General features: G+C 33.6%; 1 protein-coding gene across 2 annotated transcripts in view; it reads left to right on the top strand.

The window, feature by feature from the left end:
* Nucleotides 1–7118: 7118 nt before the first annotated feature.
* LOC143249804 (interleukin enhancer-binding factor 2 homolog) overlaps nucleotides 7119–16049 on the top strand; it is a 37111-nt gene continuing 28180 nt past the window's right edge. The window contains exons 1-2 of one of the 2 annotated variants that reach the window (XM_076500246.1): nucleotides 7119–7271; nucleotides 13615–13726. In XM_076500246.1, coding sequence (XP_076356361.1) covers nucleotides 13631–13726 — 96 coding nt within the window. In that variant the 5' untranslated portion in view covers nucleotides 7119–7271; nucleotides 13615–13630. Of the gene's footprint in view, nucleotides 7272–7416; nucleotides 7893–13614; nucleotides 13727–16049 lie in introns of those variants that run through there. The other variant, XM_076500247.1, reaches the window with a different exon arrangement.

Below are 16049 nucleotides of genomic sequence, written 5' to 3'. Positions count from 1 at the left end.
AGCGCACGCCTTAACGCGCTAGACAATGATGCATTTAAAAGTTGAATTTGATCAATCAAACATTATGTGTCCGGTGTGTTATTTTTGTATCAAGCGCTCTAATGAAGCTTTTATTGTTGTTGCTGTTCGTATTTATACAACACATTAATATATTTTTTGCTGCATGCGTGTTTTTTTCTGTTTTATATATAAATATCTTTTTACACACATACTGCGCGTGATTTAATAGACTTTTTAGTGTATTATTTTTGTAAAGTTCCGTTTTCTCAATTACAGCATTATTTTTTGTCCCATTTTGTTTTTATGTGAGAAGTGAACTAACTGCTCTCTCAGTGTTTAAAATGGTTGTTATGTCATATTCAATTGTTGGGTGGGAATATTTGACGACTTTACGAATTTTTGTTTATGGTTGTATTCAGGGGACAAAATATCCGAGTTTCTATCACAATTTGCGAATCAAAACAACCCAAGTTTTGAATCATTTTCTTTTTTTGCTTAGCATTGCATGTAAAATATTCCTTTCTCTTGTATGTTGCTTAGAGACCCAACAACAACACACTAAAAGTGTCATAACATTTCAGTTTGGTACACCAAAACCAAAACGGATGTTCATTTCTCAGAAATTCCCGCCAAAGGGCACATACAGTATTTTCACACTTTGTCATGTATATATCGCATACATATATATTTTGTAATAGTTTGTTCATCATATTCAGAATTCCTTCTCAGCTTAGCAACAAGATTAGCTAGGTATGCACAATACATGCATTGCACATTTAGTATTTAGTCAATTATGATCTCTCTCCATACACGCTCGATCAAATGGACCGATCACATGATCCCTTTTAAGTGTATATAATTTTAAAACTACAACTTTTAATACAATATGTGTATCATCACAAGGTTGGCACACTTTTGATAATCATTACATATCGTTTTTACAAAAAAATTGTTATTGAGTCTTTTTTTTTACAATTCTAAGTGCAAAGTGATTTTCATGTTAAGCTGAAAATTCTTTTCTTTGCCTTAAAAACCTCAAACGTCATTTGCATAATCTCTAAAACTTTCTACATCCATTTAAAGCATTGATATCTGTAAATCTTCTTGTATTATCTGTTATTTTCTCTTCTTACCTCTATGCAAGATTGGTCGATTTCACAGACCTTGGTGGTTACCAAAAAAATCAAAATAAATAAAAATTACCCTTTTTTATTTCTACACTGGTCTCGTATTGTAATGAAACTATGTTTATTTAAAATAGCTTTATTTTATTTAGAAATATTTAGAAATATTTTTATTTCATTTTTGAACCATATATAACCACTATTCGTGCCATCATGATTTTTAAATTACTTACGGAACATGTGCCTTACAATACGCTATCGAATTGCTCCACTTATGAGTTGCTCTCCAGCGATGGCCCGGCATGGCCAAGCGTGTTAAGGCGTGCAACTCGTAATCTGAGGGTCGCGAGTTCGCATCCCCTTCGTGCCAAACATGCTCGCCCTGGGGGCGTTATAATGTTACGGTCAATCCCACTATTCGTTGGTAAAAGAGTAATCCAAGAATTGGCAGTGGGTGGTGATGACTAGCTGGCTTCCCTCTTATACTGCTAAATTAGGGACAGCTAGCACAGATAGCCCTCGAGTAGCTTTGTGCGAAATTCAAATAACAAACAAACAAAGAAACAAGCTCTCCAGCGTGTCTCATGCAAATATTTTATTATATTATCATTATTTATTTTACTTAATCTAACTTTAACCAAACTACATATTAGCTAATTTTATAACCATATATAAATAATACACATGAAAAATAAGAAATGAAGCATTTACTTACATGGGCTTTTTTTTTATTTCTTAGTTGTCGTTGTTGTTTTGAATTAAGCACAAACAAGGGGCTATCTGTGCTCTGCCAACCACGGGTATTGAAATCCTGTTTTCGGCGTTGTAAGTCCGCAGACATGCCACTGAACCACTGGGGGGCTTCTTAGTTATCAACCATCGATAATACTTAACCCTACTTTTTATACTAATAATAGTATTGCATTAATTTTATTTAGTTAAGTAACTCACCAAAGAACATAAAATCATTACATGCAAAACAGGACAAAGTCTTATAACTATCACATTTTATGGCTTTCTAAATATGCGAGAAGAGAGCCGTTACAAATTCATTCAACTCGTGAGAATGAAGTTTGTTCTCAAAGTTAAATTAACATTTTTCCATATAGGTAACAACATAACGTACTTCATCTAATAATAAAAACCTTGACTTTCTATTGGTTGTACATAATATAGTATTAAACTTAATTGATAACTATTGACAAATTCTGAAAGACAGAAAGTGACAGGTGAGTATGGCCTGAAGGGTTTGTTTTTCTCTTTGATGGCTTTGTAACTAAACAAAATTGAAAGCTATGAAAATTATGTTTTGGCTGAGAGATGACAACATTTTAATGAGTAATGTACGTTAAATTTTGCACTTCTTGGTGAAATATTAAATAAACTGGAGAAAGGGGGTGGATGCCTATAGAACAAAAGTCACAGTTCTCACACTAAGCTCAATTCAGGATTTTTTTAATACTGACTTATGCAAGCAAAATCTTAGAACTTATATGCTATAAAAACATGAATGATTAGCTACGATTTTATTCTATATTAGTTGTTATTATATAAACAAAAGTAATTTAATTAAATGTGAATGTAATTTACTAAACACCTCGTGAAATTTGCAGTAAACGAGGCCTTTGGCTAAATAGGTAATTACTGCTGAAAAGCTACTAGATCATGCCCATTCAATGAATTTCCAGATATCATGTAGTAATCAAAGTCGTTGCTGAATAAGGGTTGATGACGAACCATACACGCATTGAAAGCTCTGCTTATTGCACATAGCTCATATGACTTTGTAAAATTTTTGATAAAATCAAATGAAGGACCTAAGCAAAAGACTGGGTGCTCCTGATTATGCAACAAGCTGAAGCAGAAACATTATTACCTGTTGAATAAAGTAGCAGTGCACATGATATTTTGCACTGGTATGATCAGTTGAAAGTGGAAAATAGAATGTTGTGCTGCTGTTTTGTGTCATAGAAATGTGGTAATCAAACTTTGTTTCAAATTAATCCTCAGAGATCTTATGTGAAAGTACTTTAGACTTCGCAAAAAGAAGACCTGTAAGACACTAAAGAGTGCTGTACATATTGCAAATATGCAGAAATAGTTTGCTGCATCCGCATTGAAAAAAGAAGTTGAGAAATAATATATACATAATTCTATATGTGATACTCAGAGATAAAACCTGCCACATCAGGAAAACAGAGATGTATTGTGTGTTAGGTGAGATTAAAATATATATTTTACCTTATCATAAGTCTGGTGGTTTAACTTCATGGCTGCAGTTTATTATGGTCCCTACAGGTTAGTTTTCAGCAGAATCTTCAGCTACAGTTTGCTGCTGCTATTGGTTTCTTCCTCTGCTGCAGTAGATAAAAGACATTGTGAGTTAGAACTATGATGCTATAGAAACTGCCTCAGTCAGAGACTGGATGTATCTGAGACGTACATGGTACCACCTAATAGCCTCTCAAGCGAATCTCAACACAATCACCAAGAGACATGTTCAAGCATGTCTTCAAAAGGAAACACTTTAGAAAACCCATATTTGAAGAGACATTTATATGGAGTCCTCTCTTTCAAGCTTTGATTACTGAATTCAATACAGGGTTGAATATGTGGTGCAATTCATTAAAAACTATGTCTCAGTAGTTGTGTTTCTCTGAGATACCAAACACCATTTAGGTTTGGCATTAATGAGTGTGTCTATTTTGAGCAACTTAAAAGGTTGGATGAAACAGTCTAAATTCCCATTTAGTGTCTTCTTAAGCACTGTTGATTTTACCTGTTTGAAATTATCACCATAACTAAAAGATGATGTACACAGATACTTATTGCTAGTTTTCTATCATAGTGCAGCTAATAAAACTGCATTTGAGAGAGACTTATCTTCCTACAAAAGTAAAGAGGTTCGAACATGCTGATGAAAATATTATAGTCCAAGTTTTCGCGTATATAATAATATTACTTTTACTTTGTCCAAAAATATATATTTATTATTATTGTTTCATGGTTTATTAGTGACCTTTGATTTTTTACAATTAGCAAAACGAATCAGATGAGTGTCATAAAAATATATTGGCATTTCTTTCCTTGAAAATTGTGAATTATTACTAGAAGAATAAAAAGTAATTACATTTTGCATACAATGGTTGCATAATGTTAAATAGCATAATGGAGTTTGCTGGGTGGATTCAAATCACTTCCTTCCTGATCTTACGTTCCAAGAGAGCCTGTTTTCACTGCCATAAAAACTATCCACCACTATGAAAAGATACACCTCATTCCACACCTTTCATGTTGCGAGTTATCAGAGGGGAGTGGGAATTTCAACATTAAAATCAAGGTCACTCATAGACGGTTTGGTTTGGTTTGAATTTCGCGCAAAGCTACACGAGGGCTCCCTGTGCTAACCATCCCTAAAATTTTGCAGTGTAAGGCTAGAAAGAAGGCAGCTAGTCATCACTACTCACAGCTTACTCTTGAGTTACTCTTTTTCCAACGAATAGTGGCATTGACCGAACATTATAACATCCCTACGGCTAAAAGGGCGAACTTGTTTGGTGTGACGGGGATTCAAACCCACAACCCTCAGATTACGAGTCGAGTGCATTAACTACTTGGCCATGCCGGGCCGAGCACTTAGGGAATTGTAGGCAGTTACAGTCAAAAATAATTTTAATAATTTTAATATGCTGTTAAATATTAATACGCAATAATTCACTATTTAATTTTAAATAATAAAATATCAACATGACCAGTCGAATGGGAATGAAAAGGCTCTTTCTGTTTGCTTTTCTGGATTTTACCCTACGTTTGTTTGTTTGTATATTTTTTTAATTTCGCGCAAGGCTTCACGAGCTTATCTGCACTAGCCGTCCCTAATTTATCAGTGTGAGAAGAGAGAAGAGGCAGCTGGTCATCACCACCCACCTCCACCTCTTTCTCTACTCTTTTACCAACGAATAGTGGAATTGACCTTTCCTTATAACGCCTCCACAGCTGAGAGGGCGAGTATGCTTGGTGTGACAAGGATACGAACCCGCAACCCTCAGATTACGAGTCGAGAGCCTTAACCACCTGACCATGCTGGGGCGCTTTACCCTACGTATTGTAGGGTATTGTTTAATATCTCTTTTAAAAAAAGGCTTGCATTGTGATACTTAAAAGTGCCTGTTTTGTTGTTATTAATAATTAGGCGTGAGATAGCTTCTGAAAATATTGTTTATAAACAAATAATTTTAAAAATCTAAGTATAACACACAAATGTGACAGGTGGTATGAAATAAGTTCAGGGACATACCGTGGGTAGCGAGATCGATGTGTTCGCACAAATCACCAACTCAAAGGGACGCTGTTTAGTTTCTTTGTTTGCTTTTCGAATTTCGCGCAAAGCTGCGCGAGGGCCAAACTCAGGTTGATCTAAAAATAAAACACATGACTGGATTTACTCGAACTAATTAGGGATATACAAATATAAAAGGAAATAAAAGTAAAATAAAGATCACTTTCTGGTTGTGTTTGACTTTTTAAAGTTGAAGTTCAGGACTGATTTTGAGGTCTCAACCAACCCTTGAATCAGTGTTACCTCCAATAGATATATACAACCGAAGCATACAGAATAGTATGTGACAGCTCTATCTGCTGAAATGAATGTTGGGTAAAAAGTCCTTAAAAAGTCAATTTGGTACTCACCATGAATCTTGCACAAGAGCAAAAGTGTAATTTAACAACAAATTGTTGTTGTTTTTTTTTTTAATTAAGCAGAAAGCTACACAATGGTCTATCTGTGGTCTGCCCACCACGGGTATCAAAATCCAAGTTTTAGCGTTGTAAGTCTGCAGACATACCGCTGAACCAATGGGGGGCAATTTAGCAGCAACAATAGAGATGAGGAACTCAAAACTGTAGGTCAAATTACAAAATACATCAGAACAGAAGATAATAATTTAGTATATAATGTAACATTGGTTAAATTAAAAACATATAGTGGAATAGATAAATCATAGAAGAACAAAACTATAATGTATTGATTAATTACTGAAAGGTATGAACGTGATTTTTAATAAAATCAAAACTCCTAATATCTATGGGTATCGGTACCTAGTTTCAGCGTTATAAGCCTTCTGACTTACCGCTGGCCCGGCATGGCCAAGCGTGTCAAGGCGTGCGACTCGTAATCTGAGAGTCGCGGGCTCGCGTCCCGGTCGCGCTAAACATGCTCGCCCTTCCAGCCGTGGGGGCGTTATAATGTGACGGTCAATCCCACTATTCGTTGGTAAAAGAGTAGCCCAAGAGTTGGTGGTGGGTGGTGATGACTAGCTGCCTTCCCTCTAGGCTTACACTGCTAAATTAGGGACGGCTAGCACAGATAGCACTCGAGTAGCTTTGTGCAAAATTCCAAAACAAACAAACAAACAAACAAACAAGACTTACCGCTGGGGCCCGGCATGGCTAGGTGGGCCAAGGCGTTCGACTCTTATTCAAACACATAAGAAGACTGTAACCTCTAGATATCATCTGGGCTACCACCGAAGGACTGAAGGGCACTGCTTTTATCATTCTTGAACAATTGTGGCCTTACAATCATGGCCCATGAGCACAAGTTTTAGTATATATGTCATCTCTGTATAATGACAAAGTAACTAAGACATTCAGTGAAGTATTTGGATCAGTGTTAGTTATTGCGTATATTCGGCTAATCGAAAGATTAGTCGTGAAACTGTACAAGTTTATTTTTATGTTAATTCTAGTAACAGCAATAAATTGTTGCAGTTTGAGTGGGCTTTATAAAATTAAGCTTAAAAATTAAACCGGTGTACATCAGCTTGTAAAACGTTAAAGAATATATAAACTAATTTGTTGTTATTATGTGGGCTGAACTTTGAATTATCTTCGCCAAATATTTGAAATAATCTGTTCGATGAAGTGAGACATTAAAATAGTATTAAATTAAAATAAAATAATGTTTTCTCCATTTTAACAGAACGGTTTATTTTTTGTTGTAGGGGGAGTTTGTGACGCTGGGGAAGTTGTAAGTTCTCGGATCCTTTTGTGCGTACTGAAACCGGGTCGACGGATACGAAAAAGCAATTTGGATTACGTATCGTAATTCGTTCAGAAAAAAATATTTTTATCTTTATTTCAGTTCAGGTAAATCATAATTCTTTATTTGCTTTCAACATAAGCTAGTTAAAACAGAGTTTGCTCTAATACAGACAGTATGTCTTCAGGAATTTGTAGTTATAAAGCTTTATATCAGTATGTGTATCGTGTCTGTCTACTCCAGCATTAAGAGTATAGAATGTAATTTCCCTGTTTATCCCTGAAACAGTAACGTCCACCATTCCAAAGCGCTCAGGTTGCAGGGGTATTATTCGAGTCCAAATTATATTTAGTGTTGGTTGTAGTTTTAGTTTAAGCCTACTGTACGAAAACACCTTACTCATTCACAAGCTACGGTTTTACACTTACAGTGATGTAATTATGTCTATCAGTAATTCTATAGCAGTTTTTTAATACTAATTAATAGTGCAAGTTTTATACGAACGCTTTATGCTTGCCATACCACGGTATAACATTAAAATTTGCTTGTGGAAGATGAATTACAATTCCATTTAATAAATATAAAATTTACAATTCAACTGACATCATTAATCAACTGGTTTTTTAAATCTTGTTTGAAATTGATTGGGCTAACCAAAATCTAAGGAAAGAAGACCACTGACAGAATGGTGTCAGTAAAAGTCACTAAGTGACTTACAATTTCGACTGGTAAGTGAAGACAATGTTTTTTATACAAAGAGCAGTATTATTACTTGTGTAAAATTACTTTCAGGAACTAAGCTTAGATCTAAATTTTTTGTTGTAGATGAACCAAATGATATTGTACTTGTGTTGAATACAGGTCATCAGCTGTGATACAAGGTGTGCTATAGTTGAGTGTTGTAATATGTTACATAAAGGTAAAGTACAAATGAATTTTCTTATCCCTTGGATTTGAAAACAAGTGTGGAGCAGTTATATTTAATCTCAGGATCTTGATACTGTAATATTACAGCTCCAGATCAGCGTAAAAGATTAAATCTAACAAAGAGAATGTTATTGTTTTATGTTACATTGACACTGGACATGAAGACTGAGGCTTGAAAATTTGTATGATATAAACAATGAACCATTTAATCCTTTCAACTAAGATTTTGTATATCCACTATAGAAGAAAAATAGATTTATGCTCACCCTTATTTAAAAAGTAATTAATGAATTTTTTTCTTAAACTTTAAGGTGCGGATGTTTGTTATTGCTGATGACAACCGATTTTATAAGCTGAACATCCTGTTAAAACCAAAAACTGTCTTATCTGAAGCTTAGCCTATCTTTTGTTGATTTTTAGTTTTAAATTTGTTTCTTCTAGTCCCACTGTTATTAGTATACAGCACAAAAGGATCTGAACTTTATTCTATGAACCTTCATGTAGTCAGATAAAACTTGGTAAGATCACTTCTTATTCAAGGAAACTGTGCTGTGATCTTGACTGTAAGATAACTTTTTCATAATTGAACTAGTGACAATGAAATAAGTAACTTATCTAGCACTGTGCCAAGTACCTTTTAGTTTCACTGCTAGCACTAGTGACAATGAAATAAGTAACTTATCTAGCACTGTGCCAAGTACCTTTTAGTTTCACTGCTAGCACTAGTGACAATGAAATAAGTACCTTATCTAGCACTGTGCCAAGTACCTTTTAGTTTCACTGCTAGCACTAGTGACAATGAAATAAGTAACTTATCTAGCACTGTGCCAAGTACCTTTTAGTTTCACTGCTAGCACTAGTGACAATGAAATAAGTAACTTATCTAGCACTGTGCCAAGTACCTTTAGTTTCACTGCTAGCACTAGTGACAATGAAATAAGTAACTTATCTAGCACTGTGCCAAGTACCTTTAGTTTCACTGCTAGCACTAGTGACAATGAAATAAGTAACTTATCTAGCACTGTGCCAAGTACCTTTAGTTTCACTGCTAGCACTAGTGACAGTGAAATAAGTAACTTATCTAGCACTGTGCCAAGTACCTTTAGTTTCACTGCTAGCACTAGTGACAATGAAATAAGTAACTTATCTAGCACTGTGCCAAGTACCTTTAGTTTCACTGCTAGTACCTGGTTTCACTGCTAGCACTAGTGACAATGAAATAAGTAACTTATCTAGCACTGTGCCAAGTACCTTTTAGTTTCACTGCTAGCACTAGTGACAATGAAATAAGTAACTTATCTAGCACTGTGCCAAGTACCTTTTAGTTTCACTGCTAGCACTAGTGACAATGAAATAAGTAACTTATCTAGCACTGTGCCAAGTACCTTTTAGTTTCACTGCTAGCACTAGTGACAGTGAAATAAGTAACTTATCTAGCACTGTGCCAAGTACCTTTTAGTTTCACTGCTAGCACTAGTGACAATGAAATAAGTAACTTATCTAGCACTGTGCCAAGTACCTTTTAGTTTCACTGCTAGCACTAGTGACAATGAAATAAGTAACTGTGTGCCAAGTACCTTTAGTTTCACTGCTAGCACTAGTGACAATGAAATAAGTAACTTATCTGGCACTGTGCCAAGTACCTTTTAGTTTCACTGCTAGCACTAGTGACAATGAAATAAGTAACTTATCTAGCACTGTGCCAAGTACCTTTTCTTAATTCGTTCTACTGATTAGCTTTCCATTTATATGAAATATAAACTAAAACACTTGAATCACTTACCAAATACATTGTTCCTGTGTAGGGAGCACAGTATGCCAGGAAGCTTGTATGCATAAAACACAGTGGTTTGTAAGAGTAACAAATGTATAAAACACAGTGGTTTGTAAGAGTAACAAATGTATAAAACAGTGGTTTCTAAGAGTAACAAATGTATAAAACACAGTGGTTTGTAAGAGTAACAAATGTATAAAACACAATGGTTTGTAAGAGTAACAAATATATAAAACACAGTGGTTTGTAAGAGTAACAAATATATAAAACACAGTGGTTTGTAAGAGTAACAAATGTATAAAACACAATGGTTTTTAAGAGTAACAAATGTATAAAACACAATGGTTTGTAAGAGTAACAAATATATAAAACACAGCGGTTTGTAAGAGTAACAAATGTATAAAACACAGCGGTTTGTAAGAGTAACAAATGTATAAAACACAGTGGTTTCTAAGAGTAACAAATGTATAAAACACAGTGGTTTGTAAGAGTAACAAATGTATAAAACACAGTGGTTTGTAAGAGTAACAAATGTATAAAACACAATGGTTTGTAAGAGTAACAAATATATAAAACACAGTGGTTTGTAAGAGTAACAAATGTATAAAACACAATGGTTTGTAAGAGTAACAAATGTATAAAACACAATGGTTTGTAAGAGTAACAAATATATAAGGCACAGTGATCTATTAAAATATGTATTAAAATTGTAAGTCACATCACTAATAACTAAGGTCCAAAGTTGACTAGCCTCAATAACTTTTTGCTCTCTTTCACGTGGTGATTTTACAATCAATTTAACTAACCTTTTTCAAACTCTAACCAATGTGATTTTTTTAGCTAACTTTTTTGTATGTATTGTATTCTACCAAAACCTTTCAGAAATTCTAGGTTTACCAAATCTATAACGTACACCTGACATGGTCCAAATGGTTTATTCTCAACCTCTCTACCTACCACTATGGGTTTAATATGTACATTATTCAGGTCAATTCCAATATTTCTTGTGGAATGTTCTGACTAAGTAATAGTGCTATTAATATTAGGAGGTTTCCTTGATGTTTAAGTAGTAAAAATAAAATCAGTCTCACATCTTTGGATTCCACAGTCATAAATTTACACTACAGTTTAAATTATGTATTTAATAATTAATTAAATAATTGATAATTGTATCCATAAATTGACCTTTTTGCATCACAGGACTGTCTAATTGGAAAAGTGTTAAAGAAATTTCCATGATTGATAGACAGTTATCACTTTATCTAATAACCTAAGACATTGACTAAGCAAGTTAAATGCAGTCCTTATACAATTCTTCAACAGAAAACCCATGTTTATGAATTCATATTAATAAATAAAGTGACAATTGGCAACAACCAAAAATTGTTCAGATCAGTGTGTAATACAAAGAAAGGTATTGTTTGATGTATTACTGACCCTTATTGGTCAGGTAAGAACTTGCCAACACCTTGTTTTTGGTTCAGATATTTGATTGCTGATCACACTGCTGTGGTCATTGAAATTTTATTATATCCTATTTACAATTAATGGGTGTACAGTTTTTTTTAATAAACAGTGCAAACTCTGTGTGTGTGACTAATTTAAACATTTTGAGGGGGGGAGTTACAATAATTTAGTATTTTGTATTTTCTATATTTATATATTTTCAACTGTGACTTCGCATTTACAGACTTCCATGGCCAGGTACTAAAATTCTGTAGGCCTCTCTACTAATATTTGTTCATATAACAACAGAATAGAAATAAACATTTAAAAGGTCAACTGTTTCATAGTCTTAAAAAAAAATTGCTCTCGGCATTCTTTAAGGGCCTAATCAGTGTTCTAGCATTTTACTCACCTTTAGCATAAAAACAAAAATATATTTTTGTTAATTTTATATTATCAGTAAGTTGCTTCTAATAAGCCATTTTTTGTTTCATAATTTCTTTTTAATGAGATTCATAGATGTTATGCTCTGTAAATCCACATCTTATCTGTCAATTTAAAATTTTGATTTGAAATGAGTTTAGCAATAGTGAAGGCTGGCTCTTTATGAAATTTTAAAAGTGAACTAATTTATAATTTAATCCAGTTAGGTTTGATCATCTTTGTTATTCTATTCCTTCTTTTCAAAGACATTTCTATCTTAAAATTAAAAACAATTTATATTTCACAATTTTCCACATCACCTATTAACTTGTGACCCTATTGTTTAGTGATATATCTGATCTGACTCAAAATTGGCATTATGAAAACTAGTAACTAAACTTGTGTTTTTATCAATCTCATTATGTAGAAAAATGCCTAACCGTATCTTCATTAGTGGTTAATAATAAACTCAATACAGCATTCCTGCTTGTTTGTTGCCAGACCATAAGTAAAGAAAATCATCTTGGATTTATAAAATATTTCCCCCTCAGTATTTGACTTCACACAAATGGTATGTCTAAAAGTAAAGGCTCCAATGATTATTACATTGGTATGATTTTATGTAACAACCCCAATCTCAGAATACAGTTTTTCTGATATTTGCTTTATCGAGTGGTCTAGCAATCATTAATTAAAAACTTCTTACCCTGTAGCTTATTCCTGATATAGAGTTACTAATCTCTTTTGAAAAGTATCACTGTTGGACATTAATAACCTTGTATTTCAAAATAATTCCTGTTTCCCAATCTAACAAGTTTAGTAATTTTTTTATACCATTATTTTCCATTTGAACTTGAGCCCTAATTTCATCCATTTTTTTCCTGCACTCCTAATTAAGAGCAATAATAGGTAAGCTTATTTTTGAACTGTTATGTCAGGGTTTGACAGAATAGCATTAGTGAAATCTTTGGTAAAAGACAATTTCACTGAAGATTGAAGAAGTTATTCTAAAATGTTTGAACCTTATAAATAAAATATTTTATATTTTATCAACTGTCTTTATTAAAAAAATAGAGATATATCCCAGTAAAGCAAGAAGGTGGGAGGTGGAAATTTTATATTCTGGTCTATTAGTAACTTGTAGTATGTGTTTCTGAGTAATTACATTATCAAACAATCAAAATCCCTTATAAGGGAAGAGAGAAAATATGTAAATGAAAAGTTACAGTATTGATACGGAATTGTAGATTGGAAATCTATTTAAATATTTCCCATTAAAATTAAGAAATTAAAAGTTTTATAAATGTTTGAGTAATAAACTACATTTTGATACTAAGTTTATTAATATTGATAATGTAGTTTAATTAAATGTTAAATGTAACCATAAAAAGGTTGACATCTACTTTGGTTCACAGATATCTGGAGGGTTAATTGACTTCATCATAATATCTGTTAATGGATAGTTGGAATAATCAGAATCATTTGTTAATTATTTTTGTGACATTAAGTGTAATTTTAATTAATTGATTAGTTTATGTGGTACTAAAGTGATTCTAATAGGTAATCAAATAAATTGTCCTGCTGTAGTACAGATATAAAATGGCTTCAGTAAAAGAACAACTAATCGCAAACGCACATCTGAGTAGGTGGGTGAAAAGTGTTATAGTGATGTGGAAAATATCCACCTTTTTTTTTTTTTTTTAACTGTAGGGTTGTGTACTGTAATGTTGTATTGCTTCAATTATCTGATGGGAATTTACAGTTCAAGTTGTCAAAACTATTTTCAGTGAATCTGAGAAGGTTTTAAAAATGTTATTACTTTATTGGCTTTATGTTTTGTACAGCTGTGTGTCATGGTTTTTATCTTTGCTCATTTTCAGATTTCCGTATCAGAAAATGAGAGGTCCCAGAGTAGGACGCAAAGGACGTACAAGACCTGGAAATTTTAAGACAAAATTTTTTGTCCCTCGTCCTCCATTTGATTTTTACTTGGTAAGAAGAGTGGATGGTGATTTGTTTTTAACAATTTATTAAACAGCAGGTATTTTTTGTTTCTTCAAAATGAAGCAGTTGTTGAAAAATAGCTGTAATGACACTAAATATATATTGTCATTCGAAATAATTTAAATGAAACTTTTAATTATAATGTTATTAACTCAGAACCATAGAATTTGTAGAACTACCTTTTGAATTTTTTGATATATCTCAATAAGACACTAAACTTCATTGTGCATGATAAAATGTCATAGTGATTAGTTAGTCTTAAGCAAGTTACTGTATTTCCCAGCATTTATTAGTTTAATTTTGGAAAAAAAAAAAAAGGTTGCAGCACTTACACCAATTTTACCAAGATGTTTTGTGGATTGTTTAGTAACTTACAGTACACAAGTCCTCTTGCCCACTTCTAACTTTTTGTGAGCTATGTGCTTATTATATCTACCTTCTAAAGAGTATATATACTATATTACCACAAGAATATCTGTAAGAGAGATTGAAAATTTCTATTTCAAGCCGGACATGTCCATTAAAAAATCAAGTTTGACCGGCACTTTCCCATCTATCATTGGACATTGTGACCAGTGGTCATGTGCCTAACATATCAGACACAAATACATCATTCCCTCAAAAATATGCGAGAGAAAAGCTGTGTACGCATAGCCCAATGATTTTACTTAAAAGTATATTCTATAATGAGTGGAAAATAACTTGCAAAATTTAAGATTTAATTTAAGACAAAAAAAAAGCAAATTTTAAAAAAACGATCGTGAACGCTCGTAAAATACACTTTTTAGGTCACCTTATCCGTGCTGTCCTGGATAGTCACGTGACTGCCAAACATTCACGATCGATCTGACCATGGTGCCTGATAGTAAAAAAATGGGAAAGTCCCATGATCTGTTTCAGTTTGGCTTCATGAGCAAGACTAATGAATCACAAGACAATACTACGGAACCCCGAGTGAAAAAAAACCCAGCTTGTTGACCCAAGCAGAAATGTTAAAGCAAAAACTGTCACTGCTAATACTGACGCTAAGCCTACTCATCGTTTCCAGGATGAATGGAATAGAGGCCGACCATGGCTGGAGTATAATAACGCTACCGGACTGATGTTTTGTTCAATTTGTCAGGAATATGACCAAAGTAGTGGAAGGCAGAAGAACACCTTCATAACAGGATCTTCCAACCTGAGAGCAAGTGCTGTTAAGGAGCATGAAAACAGTCACACCCACAGTCTAAGTTGTCAAGCTAAGGCAGCAAAAGAAACACCTGATTTAACTCCCGTGATGAAAGAATTGAGCAAACTTAACCAGACTGAGAAAGATCATTTGCTTGTGCTGTTCAGGACTGCTCTTTATATGGCTTTGAATGCCAAACCATTCAGCAATTTTTCAATAGCTTCTGTTGCTGCAGGAGCACGACTTTGATATGAACTTAACAGAACATTATGCCAATGACAAACAAGCAGTTATCTTTACAAAGTATACTGCAGAAACAATTAGAATTAATGTCAGATCTCATCTGCACACCTCATTATTCTTTGGCATTATGACTGACAGCTCAACAGACACTGCCAACATTGAGCAGGAGATAGTCTATGTAAGATACTTGGACAGTGACTGTTACCCAGTAACCCTCTTCCTGTGTCTTCAGTCAGTTGAGAAGGCTGATTCTGAACACTTGCTACAGGTACTTAGTTCAGGTAAAGGTTTCATAATTACCTGGGATGATAATTTTCTGGATTTATCCTGAATTCCTAATTGAGAAAAATTAAAATGGACAATATTTCATGTACATTTGTGTTTTAATTCAGGTTTACATAGTCCTTCCATTATTAATATACATCAGTGAAAACTCAAGCATTTTTCAAATGATTTAAACCAAGAAGAACCATGTATTTACCACTGACAGAATTGGAGCTTAACCTAACACAATTAGCGTAAGGGATAATGGAGCAATTGAATTTTCTAAAGTACAAATTTACATTTTTTTTTTTTTTTTTTAACAGAAAGTAACTAATACTAGGTACTAATTTTTGTACTTGCAGCATTGTCCATATATGGCAAGTTTCCCGACTGGCTTGAATCATTTGTATGTCTGATAGCTAATGGGGCAGCTGTCAATTTTGGCACAAATAAAGGACTTGTCAACAGATTGAAGGTGCAAAAACCTTATTTGATAGGGATCCACTGTGTTAGTCACAGATTGGAACTTGCAATTGAGAAGACCATCAAGGACATCCCATACCTTGATAGTATCCAAACGTTTTTTGAAAACCTATGGAAGTTTTATGACAATTTGCCACAGAACTGGACTGG

Source organism: Tachypleus tridentatus, chromosome 4 (genome assembly GCF_004210375.1).
Source record: "Tachypleus tridentatus isolate NWPU-2018 chromosome 4, ASM421037v1, whole genome shotgun sequence".
In the NCBI taxonomy this organism is placed as follows: domain Eukaryota; kingdom Metazoa; phylum Arthropoda; class Merostomata; order Xiphosura; family Limulidae; genus Tachypleus; species Tachypleus tridentatus.
Note: the sequence above shows the minus strand (reverse complement) of the source record. Positions and strands in the feature narration are given on the sequence as shown.